Below are 11,935 nucleotides of genomic sequence, written 5' to 3'. Positions count from 1 at the left end.
TCAATTTGCTATGATGTCTTCAGCGTTGTAGGTTACCAAAATGGCCAATGATCCCATCTGTCAGAAATTTGTCACCAGATCAGTTCGGTCAGAAATTTCTTCAATGGAGGGAGCTTTGGAGACCATGTCCATGATGGGTAGCGAAGGTTTCTACGAGAAGTATCATCTGGGGGAAAAGCCTAAAATGTTGGGATTCTATATATAGTGATATGTTTTTGCTTTTCCCAGACTTAGGAGCTTTTAACACCAGTTATAGTGGTCAATTCTGGGAAGAATTTGCAAGACTCGACACGAATTTGCCACATTGTCTAATTGTCTTCATCTGTGTAACCGGCATGCCAAAGCATAACAAAAATATAGTTGAAATCAGGTTTAAACTTTGTACAAAACTAGGACCATTATGTTTGTGAACTCAAGAGCTTTCCATAGTGATTGCACAGTAAGACAAAGCATGTCGTTGCGTGTTCCCCAAACGAATGAAAGGTCGTGTTGGGCATATATAGCAAAAAATGCCTGCTCTAACGCAGCCTATGCAGGGAGCTGGCGGTACAATACAGGTGGGCTCGCCGGTGCTGTCAGCCGGCAATGATTCCGGCCGGCCTTGCTCGCGGACCGTGTCACGCGCCGGCCGAATGGGCGCTGGGCCACGCGTGATCCCGCCCAGGAAGCCAGATCCGACAGCGATCAGATCACCCCGGCCATTGTGGCCATGCAGAAGCTGTTTTAACTTCCGTTGATACATGTCTTGGGAAAAGAAAGGTACTTGCATCGTCATTATTTGGTACCTGATGATCGAAGGGCATATGCCTACAGTACGGGAACTTCATGTAAGATTCCTTATAATTTCCGCCTTGCATGGATATGCAGCAGATCAGTGTAGTAAGCCCTTAGAGGTACGCTCCGTTGAAATTAGGCAAAGAAATAATGAACAAAGAGTAGAGAGGGGTTTTTTCATCCAGATTCATGAAAATTAGATGGACAATCTTTCCAACATATTTACCATCTTGCATGTGTTATCTAAGAATGAAACAATAACTACTTCTACGATCAACCAAATACACATGTGAAACAAGTCTGGATGTGACATAAGTAACATTTAAGATTCATAAAAAACACTTGCTTAGGGTTCTAATTTTGTATCGCACAAATAAAACATCGATAGAGTAACGTACAGTTGATCAAAGCCTTATCCTAATGAACGAATTATATCCTTACAAGATTGGTATGTGAAACTTTTGTCTTTCCTAGAAGGAACTTGAGCAATGAGGTCCTAGTTTGTAGTTGTACTCTTTACTGCGTGCCTACTCCATTAGCGTGGACACTTGACTTCGTAAAAATACATGATTCATCTGAGATTCTTGTCAGTGCTTCTTAGAACCCCATTAGGGTGATGAGTACTCGTATTTCCTAGCGTCACTAATTAATACCAGTCATTGTTATAGCATGGTTCGTGTAGGTTACCACGTTCTTGATCAGTGGCGTAGCCAGAAACTGTTTTCTGTATAGCTTGTTAGGGGGATCAATAGTGTTAAAGTTTTCAAAATTTGCTCAAAATTTAAATTTCATACTCAAAACTTGCATGGCTGCCCCCCCCCCCCCCACCCCGCCTACGCTACTGTTCTTGATCCATCAAGAAGCTGTCAGGAAAAATCTAATTCCCCCTCGTATTGATATGAAATTTAGTTAATTTAGAAATTGTCTTCAGCCTCTCTTGAGCAGTAAAAGAGGTATCATGATTTTTTGAAAAGTTTTTTCACAGGAGACTTTCAATCATATCTGAATTTCTCTTTTGCATCTTCCACTTCAATTCATTTCTCAATGGTCAAGACTCTAAATGAAAGAATTATGATCCATCCTCCACTACACAAAGATTATGTTTATTATTTCTCAATGGCCAAGACTCTAAATGAAAGAATTATGATCCATCCTCCACTACAGAAAGAATTACTATCTGAACATAAAGGATTATGTTTATTTCTTAAATGAAAGAATAAAAATTACTCCATCCTCCACTACACAACAGCTTTTTCTTAGGGTCTCTTTGAGGTGGCCGACGGGATTATGATCCGTACTATTTTGTACATAGGTACATACGCTCGGCAAAAACTCATAATCTTGTCAAATTCCTATAAGGTATCCAAGCATTTTTTTTACTGGTTAAGGAAGAGAGCGAAATATGCATGTGATCTTTATTTTAATTTTTAACAGGGGAGTTGTTCTGTCTGCACTGAGATAGATCTAGGCCAAGCAGTTAATGATAACTAAGGATGGCAATGCCCAAGTTTAAACCAAAGTAGGATGTGGGGTGGGGAAAGCTATGAGGAGAATTAGGTGGCGTTTGGTTCCCTTTGCTTATTTTTAGCACGTGTCACATCGAATGTTTAGATACTAATTAGGGGTATTAAACGTAGACTATTTACAAAACCCATTACATAAGTGGAGGCTAAACGGCGAGACGAATCTATTAAGCCTAATTAATCCATCATTAGCAAATGTTTACTGTAGCAACACATTGTCAAATCATGGACTAATTAGGTTTAATAGATTCATCTCGCCGTTTAGCCTCCACTTATGTAATCGGTTTTATAAATAGTCTACGTTTAATACTCCTAATTAGTATCTAAACATTCGATGTGACGGGTGCTTAAATTTAAGTCAGTGAACCAAACCAGGCCTTAAATGAATCTTTGGAGAATTGTTTAAATGTGTCTAGAACACATTATATTTGATGATAAATTTTGAATGCTTAAATATCTTATATTTTAGGACAGAGGGAGTATCCTAGCTACTACATCAACAAATGATGCACAAAAATGTTTATTCTTAGAACCTCGTGGCCATTGGCTAGCTCATGGGAAAGAAAATACAATCATTAATAGTCTAGAACATAAAGAATTTCTTCATAAACCTCAACCGTAGCAAAAATGTTATGTCCATCATCATGGTGATGGTATGAAGCTATTGGCTGCCATTTTGATGTGGTGGTGCTCCTCTGTGTAATAATAACCAAAAGTGAATCAAATGAGTTATTACCCCTCAAAATTACCTATATGGAAGAATATGTCGATGCCTTGTCTGAAACCATATCATTTCAACAAAGAGAAGCCCTAACCAAGATCTATATTGTGTTTCAACTTTTTCTCCACCCCCACAGCTAGCCACTCCTCAAACATGTTTAGACACTTGGTGGCTTGAGATCACAAGCAACTTGTACCATTCTCTATATACTATATGTACTTAGCAAAATGACAATAAAGAAAGATGCTGTATCAATTCATTATTTCATTTAGATGAAGGAGAAACATCCAATAAAGCACTACATTAATTAGCACGCCAGCAACAGAAATGGCCCTAGTTTGCATCACATATATACAAACATACTCTAAGTACGTGGTTCTCTTGTTTGTGCTTCTTCAACCTTCACGAACCACATAGTCTTTAATGCATGCCTTCCAGAGTCTGAAGAGGCTTCTCGTTCTCCATCCATTGCTTCTGTTCTGAGGGCAGTTACTCTAGCTAGAGCGAGCGGAGGAGGCTGCGGATGATGTCGGCCTGGGGGCTGTCGCCGTCCATGGTCTCCATGAGCTCTGACAGCCTGTTGTTGAGGTCGTCGACCTCCCGGTGCAGCCTCCTGATGTACTGGCACGTCTCCTGCAGCAGCTTTGACGCCGACGACTGCGAGGAGCAAAAGCATTTCACAGAGAGACGATTAATCAACACGTGATCAGAATGCATGTGCAGATGATGAGCAACAAATTAACCTAGCAGCCATAGTGCCGTTACATGCACATGGATTCTACCTAAAGTATAGCGTTGAGCGGATGAAAGAGCCTGTCATTCCATTTTAGATGTCATACCCGACCGGCGGCTCCGCGGCGGGATGACTCGGGGAGGACGGACTGGAGCTTGGAGATGAGCTCGTTGATCTCATCGTCGTTGATCCTGCCGGCTCGGTGCCCCGACATCTCCGGTGCTGCGAGCCGTGGATCTCACTCTCTTATTTTGAGCTCAGACACAAACGGGTGAGAAGATTGGTGGAAAATAAAGGTGAAAGGGACTCCAAAAAGGAGAGTATTAAGACCGCGAGAGAGAAGTTTGTAGGTGTGAGGAACTGAGTAAGATGTGTATTAATAGGAGGTGGAGCGATGGCCTACGCCGTCCCCCTGTTCGGGCTCGCTGCTGCTCGTGGGACCAGATGTCATGGGATTGGAAGTACAAGAGGGCGTGTTTAAATTGAAAGTCCATTTTTTTCATTAAACTATGTGTTTTACAACTCCAACTATGGTCGGAACCTGATAGAAATTTCATGTGTAGATCAACCGAGCAGTGGCCTTGACCTCCCCGGAGTTTGGGCGTCGGAGCAAGGGTGGGCAATGGAGAAATTTCATATTAGAAAGTGTTACAGACTTACATGCGCCATTCCAACTTGCCCTAATTGGCAATTCCATTACACACATCTTCGAGGTCAGTTGTTGAACTAAAGCTTATCTACCAACAAAGAGAACGGTTCATTTGGTAACCGAGCATTGCAATAAGTATTAATCATAATCACTTTTTTCTTCTTTTTGCAACTACAAATATGATGTTTCTCACGCCAAGAATCTCTCTCTCGTGCAACACACACTCTGCATCTAAGTTTTGACTGCTATATTTACATGTTGCCGTGACTACACATCATATACCAAACTCTTTTGGTTAACATTTCAAACATATAACAAGAAATGATGAGTTTTCCTTACACGCGTGTGTAGCTACTTCCATCATTAATTTATCACTATGTATATGTTTGCATGCTCATTTATTGCTTTGATTATGTTCATATATACTGATTTTAAGATACTCCAAAGTGATCTATATGAAACATTTCGATATCGCACATTTTTTGGAATATATTTTAATTATAATGTGATACTAGCATTAAAAAGTATGTCCACATATTTCATATATGCCCACGTATCCAACATATGTATCATCTCAGATGGTCTTGTATGATCACATACTACATGTACTACTTATCATCGGGTTAGACACGTCCTGATGGTCCATAGACCCGGGGTCCCCAACAGGACTACTTTCTCGCGACACTTGGCCCAACGAAGGGCGCAGCAACAACCCGTACCTGGGCCGGCCCAGCTACGCGAAGCCAGGCCGAGACCACGATCCGGCCACCAGCCGGCTCCTCCAACCAGGAAGCTTGGTTGGCACCCCGACTAGGAGTCAGTCGGGGGTAGGGCCGCAGTCCAACCCCGACCGAGTCCTCCCGACCGAGCTCTCCCGACTGAGCTCTCCCGAACTGAGCTCTCCCGACCGAGTCCTCCCAACCAGGGATACGCCGTACTGCCTGTACCGCTCCCCCCCCCCCGACTGACTCAGTCAGGGCCGACTGGGACAACCGACCAAGGACGCCCGCTCAGTGTGGGTCTAGGGAGCAGGTAGAACGGATAACGAGGAAGCATCCGGGTCAGTCGGCCGTACGCAGAGCCGTACCATGCCACGCCCTACGCACGCCTGTAGAGTGTCGCTGTAAACATACTCGCTACGACGAAGTGGATTGACGAGGAGAACAAGGACCGAGGACAGAGGCCATAACACGCCCGGCGACGTGGACTTCGACAAGACTAGGCAGCGCCCGTACACTCGCTCTCTTATACTTTTCGACCTGTAAGGCCGTTCCCTTGTACTATAAAAGGGGACGGACCCTCCACCTCTAGAGGAGAGGCCCAGACACACACCCTCTTACACTCTTACGTTGTCACACTCTCTCGCACTTAGCGCTCGTCTAAGCTCCTGCCACTCTCTTCCACTGAGACAAGAACAAGGCCAGGACTCAGGCACCCCCTCTCATCCTTCTCTCGTTTGTACCCCCACTGCAAACTTTGAGCACCTGGGCTCAGGAATGAAGTCGACCAACCGACCCCGACTGGACGTAGGGCGCGTTGCTCGAACCAGTATACATCCTGTGTCATTGTGTGCTAGGCCACATCCGATCTAATGCATGGCAAAACTACAAATATTTACTTGTCGGCCATATTTCGCACCGACAGTTGGTACCATTCGTGGGGAGGATGCTGTTGCGTTCACGTTTTGCAGGTCGTCGGATAGCCCATCTTCCCACTACTTTCGGCATGACGAGCTCGAGCGACACGATTCGCTTCGGCTCGCTGGAGTTTCCCGCTCCCACCCTCGGTGGGATGTGGGTTCCACCTGTCTTCGTGCCATCCCAGGCCTTCTGCTTCGAAAGTCTAGACTTCGTCGTCGATCAGCTCGGCGTACTCCGCCTCCGCGAGGAGACGACTTCCCCAGCATCCCCAGGAAAGGTGGCTCGCATCGTCGTCCGCAAGCCGGTCTATGATCTCGATGTGGAGACGCTTGCACTCCGCATTGAGTCCGTGTTGGGCACGAGCCCCACGGTTAATGACGTGGATATTGTCATTTATTCACTAGCTGAAATTTTCAGCCAGCTCTCCGAAGGCGCTCCGATGTCTCCACCGCGCTCGTCGTGCGCCTGGGTTCCCTTCGGTCTTGCGTCCACCGCGGACGCGTACACACGGGGGCTCTGGAGGGTCATGACATTGTCTCTCCACCCGTGTGAGTTCGTGGGAATGGCGGACTACGCTCTCGCCTCCTTCCATGACCTCTGCGACGAAGAGCTCAAAAGCAACGACTCCAACATTGGCGACGTGATGGCACTTGACCATCCTCTGTCCTGGGAGTGCACCATGGCGGACGCTCCGGAATAGCTTCTGGAGGTAGTGGGGTCTGTCAAGACTCACACCCTGCTGAACCACCACGCGGAGGCCCTGGCGCAAGCGCACGGCGATGAACTGCGACAGCGGCAGCAAGGCCAGCAACCGCCACCGCCAGCGCACCCGGCGCATCACTCCGCACCGCACGCACACAACCTGGTAGGAGGCGCTTGGGGTCGTACCCACCAGGTCTAGCGCAACATCCTGGCAGGAGGGGATGACCTCCCGCAAGTTGCTCGGGCCGGACAGAACATCGCCCCCACAGCAATGCTTCTGCGTAGCCTCCCCGAGCCAGCCAACCCCCAGGAGCACGCAATACACCGAAACCTCCGGGTCCTGGTGGAGACCGCCGCCATATAGCAGGCGGAGAGCTCCGCGTCGCGACAGCGACATGCAGCCTCTTGCCCAATCGGCATGCTAGGGCCACACCAGCCGAACCACTCCATCCGCTCACCCCCGTGGGTGTGTCGGGTAGGGCGGAGCGCTGCGGCAACTCCACAGCCCGACCCGGCACCAGCACCGCGGCGACAGCCTGCGTGCGAGCCGATCGGGCTGAACCATGACGCGTGCAGCGTCATCCACACGCTACACCTGGCACGGCACGACGCCAACGTTGAACAGATGGCGGCAAGAGCGGCCAACATGGCCCATGACCGGTCTGATGAGGAGCGCGAAGAAGTGCGCCCTAGGCGAGGTGGTCGACCGAGCTACCGAAACGGTGACCGGAGCCCTAGCTCGGATGGACCAGGACCACGAGCCTTCGGTCGCCACATCCAAAAGGCACCTTTCCCACAGTGGTTCTGACCGCCCACCAACATCACCAGGTACACTAGGGAGACGAATCCCAGAGTGTGGCTTGAAGACTTCCAGCTCGCCTGGCGAGTCAAAAGGAGCCGATGATGACTATTTCATCATCCAGTACCTCCCCATTTGCGTAGGGGAGTTCATTCGGGCATGGCTTGAGTTCCTTCCACCCGACAGCATCCGCGACTGGGCGGAACTGAAGAAGGTTTTCGTAGGGAACTTCCAAGGGATGTACGTCCGCCCCGGGAACTCCTGGGACCTTAAGAGCTGCAAGCAGGAGCCTAACGAGACTCTGCGGGATTACATCCGCAAGTTCTCAAGGCAATGCAACTTCCTCCCTGATGTCGTCGACGCAGACGTTGCCAGCGCGTTCCTCTCCGGGACGACCTGCAAGTCCCTGGTCCACAAGCTCAGCTATGTGAAGTGTCGGACCACCCGCAACCTGCTCGTCATCGCCACAAACCATGCCTCCGGCGAGGAGGCGGTCGGGACGGTCTTCAACAGCGATCAGGACAAGAGTAAGGCCAAGCGCGAAGTCCAGGACGAGGGCCCCTCCACACAAAGAGGCAAGAAGAACAAGAAGGACCGTACACGGTAGCCAAGGTGATTCTACCAGGCGCCTACCGACTGAAGGACGACGACGGCAACATCCTCACCAACACATGGAACATTGAGTAGTGACATTGTTTCTTTCCCTAATTCGGTTCTTTACCAATCCTTTTCTATTCGACACTTGCTCCTACAGCACCCCGGCCCGAGCACTCTCGGCTTGGGTCGCTCGGAGGCTCCACGGGGGTCGTCCCGAGCACTCTCGGCTCGGGTCGCTCGGAGGCTCCACGGGGGTGCGGCACCACCCCCTCTTTATTTTTTGCGTAACCACGCACCTCGCCCGAATGAAATGGCGCACCCAAATGAAAGGGCATCCCATCCTCTAATTCACCCTAAAAGCAACTTATGCTCTAGCTTGCGGACCGATCGAACCCTGCCACAACTACGGTTATGAGCAGCTGAGCCTCGCGGGCCACGCCTGGGTTCTTAAGGTTGCAGCCTACGGTCAACAGGCAGGTCTGAAAGAAAAAGGGTGAAAAGCAGAAATTGCTTAAGGGCGAAAAAGAGGATGGGTGGGACAAGCTCCCCATCACAATCACAAACGAACTTAAAATTGTTCACTTGGGGGCTCATAGACCCCCGCAAATTTCTTTCACACACCAAGAAACTAACTACCCCTATTCTACCGCTCCCCCTCGGCGGGCTCGGTTGGCGGCGCAACTGACAAGGACGAGGGCTCCCCTGTCACAGTCAGGTCGATGCTCAGGTCAGTCGAACGAAGTGAAGGGACCCACCATCAGAGCCTCCATCGAACCGAGGCCAGTAGGCCACTCGGGTCGGATCGGACGGTTCGGGCATCTGACGGGAGACAAGTAAAAATAGTGGAAAACTAACATGCAGGACATGCCGACCCCGTCACGAACAATGAATACGGATTCCGCTCGGGTGTACCTGCTAAGGGTGCCTCGAGCCTATCACTCGAACTATCGAAACAAGCAATGCTAGCTTGGCCCCTTCGGTTGCGAAAACTGCGGACGGGGTGATGCCTGAGAGTTCGATCGAGGTAACATTACCGACCCCCCGTTCACTTGCTTTGCAAACAAGCACTCATTCATTCATCCATCTCATATGTGCATGCATTTATGCATCGTACATTCATCCCATACATGCTATCATTGCATTTCAATTGCTTTGCATTGCATCACAAAGCAATAGCAGTTCATTCAATATGAACTGCGATCGACCGGGGTTCGAAGGCTAGCCCGCGAAGGGCTCGAGGCCGCCTCGCATCAAACAGAGCCAGGGGAAAACGCAGATGAAGCCCCAGCGGCCTTCGCCCGACCCGCTCAGAAGCGGATGGGATCATCTCAACCTTCTTGTTCGATCCTAACCTCGAGCCACGCCCACAAAATCTCCATCGAGGGGAGGCCAGCGGGCCACCTGAGCCAATCTCCGGAATGGCTCGGGCATCTGTCGGGAGGTGGGTTAAGGAGCAGTGGAATGCCACATGGGAGCTATGCCAACCCCGTTACGAACGACGGACCTGGATTCCACTGGGACATGCCTGTTAGTGAGCTCATCGAGCACGTCACTCGAGCCATCAAGGTAAGCAACGTTAGTTCAGCCCTTCCAGTCGCGGAGACCGCGGACGGAGTGACGTATGAAACTCGACCGATGCCGACCATATCCTGACTCGGGAAAGTGACCAACGACGCAAGTTGCCGTCGGAACGAACACAAGGCAAGCACCCTGACTCGCAAGAGAGACCACCTCATCCCGACCGATGGGGATGCCAAAGTTCGCGGCCCCAGAAAAGAGTACCTAAGTTTTCAGCCTCCGACCGACTCTCGAGTCGACCGTAGGCTCGGGGGCTACACCCACCGGGTGCGCTCTTGCACACCCAGCAGAAACCGAACTGACAACGGGTCCTCCTCCTCGGGAGAAGGGCGCTAGTGTCCACTCAACTTGCTTCTGGTCAAAGGGGGTACCAAAATGCTCAGCCTTCGGCCGACTCCTTAGTCGGCCGCAGGCTCGGGGGCTAGATCCACCGGGTTCGCTTGCACAAACCCGGCAGTAAACGGACTACAAACAAGTCTCCTCCTCGGGAGTCAGGCACCCTCTGCAATTCGGCATGCCCCTGCGGCCCACGCCAGTCATCTCCTTAGGAGCTGGGCGTCAGTATCTATCTGACGCGCCCCAACAGCCTCTGCCAGTCAGCCCCTCGAGTGCTGGGCGCCTGTACCTACTCGGGGGCTAAAACGCCTGAACCTGCTCGGCTTGCCCACTCCGCAAACAAGACAAAAACAAAGAACGCCCCCGTGTGTTCCCCCTGGCGAAATATTCCGACCGAAAGCCCCTTCACGGCTTCAACAAAGCTCCAAAGGGGCTCGGGGGCTCTTGACGGGCCTATTGACCCGGGGTCCCCAACAGGACTACTTTCCCGCGACATTTGGCCCAACGAAGGGCACAACAACAACCCGTACCTAGGCCGGCCCAGCTACACGAAGCCAGGCCGAGACCACGATCTGACCACCAGCCGGCTCCTCCGACCAGAAAGCCTGGTTGGCGCCCCGACCAGGAGTCAGTCGGCGGTGGGGCCGCATTCCAACCCCGACTGAGTCCTCCCGACCGAGCTCTCCCAACTGAGATCTCCCGACCGAGTCCTCCCGACCGGGGATACGCCGTACCGCCCGTACCTCCCCCCCCCCCCTCCCCGACTGACTTGGTCGGGGCCGATTGGGACAACCGACCAAGAACGCCTGCTCAGTGTCAGTCCAAGGAGCAGGTAGAATGGATAACGAGGAAGCACCCGGGTTAGCCGGCCATACGCAGAGTTGTACTGTGCCACGCCCTGTGCACGCCTATACATTGCCGCCGTAAACCTACTCGCTACGACGGATTGGCCTGTCGAGGAGAATTGGTACCAAGGACGGAGGCCATACCACGTCCGACGACGTGAACTTCGACAAGACTAGGCAGCACCCATACACTCGCTCTCTTATCCTTTCTAACCTGTAAGGCCGTTCCCTTGTACTATAAAAAGGGACGGACCCTCCACCTCTAGGGGAGAGGCCCAGACACACACCCTCTTACACTCTTACGTTGTCACACTCTCTCGCACTTAGCGCTCGTCTGAGCTCCTGCCACTCTTTTCCACTGAGACGAGAACAAGGTCAGGACTCAGGCACCCCCTCTCATCCTACTCTCGTTTGTACCCCCACTGCAAACTTTGAGCACCTGGGCTCACGAATAAAGTTGACCGACCGACCCCGACTGGAAGTAGGGCACGTTGCCCGAACCAGTATACATCCTGTGTCATTGTGTGCTAGGCCACATCCGATCTAACGCACGGAAAAACTACAAATATTTACTTGTCGGCCAGATTTCGCACCGACTAGTTCGATATCATGACATTCTTAGGTGGGAGTAGCTAAACACGCATGTAGAATGGATTTTACCTAACAAGAAAAATCTTATTAGGTATTTGAGATGGCACATCGAGAATTTCTTATATGCTCTGTTTGTGTTTGTTGTGTTAATTAGGAGAATATTTGTGGTGTAATGTTATATATGCCAAGTAACTGGTTTGGTGAAATAAATTTTATAACTACATTTGGAACTGAAATAAATGAAATTTTTTAAATTTTGATCTCTAGAGAAAATTGTTGTAACTCGGAGATAATAATTTTTTAGACAATGCACACAACAATTTTATCTTTTTAAAATGTATGCGATAGCTTCTTTTTTTTTTTTGAACTAATCCGATAGCATTTTGAATCCAGATAGGCAGGTTTACACACCTACAATAACACCACCATACAGGTGCCCAAAGGCAA

General features: G+C 50.0%; 1 protein-coding gene across 1 annotated transcript; it reads right to left on the bottom strand.

The window, feature by feature from the left end:
- Positions 1 to 3,271: 3,271 nt before the first annotated feature.
- On the bottom strand, positions 3,272 to 4,409 carry LOC117840345 (transcription factor ILI3). Its single transcript, XM_034720851.2, has 2 exons — positions 3,858 to 4,409; positions 3,272 to 3,675 (listed from the first exon to the last, which is right to left on the bottom strand). Exons 1-2 carry the CDS (start codon positions 3,963 to 3,965, stop codon positions 3,517 to 3,519), a joined length of 267 nt encoding a protein of 88 aa, XP_034576742.1. The 5' UTR covers positions 3,966 to 4,409; the 3' UTR covers positions 3,272 to 3,516.
- Positions 4,410 to 11,935: the final 7,526 nt, after the last annotated feature.

This window comes from Setaria viridis, chromosome 9, assembly GCF_005286985.2.
Source record: "Setaria viridis chromosome 9, Setaria_viridis_v4.0, whole genome shotgun sequence".
NCBI classification, from domain to species: domain Eukaryota; kingdom Viridiplantae; phylum Streptophyta; class Magnoliopsida; order Poales; family Poaceae; genus Setaria; species Setaria viridis.
Note: the sequence above shows the minus strand (reverse complement) of the source record. Positions and strands in the feature narration are given on the sequence as shown.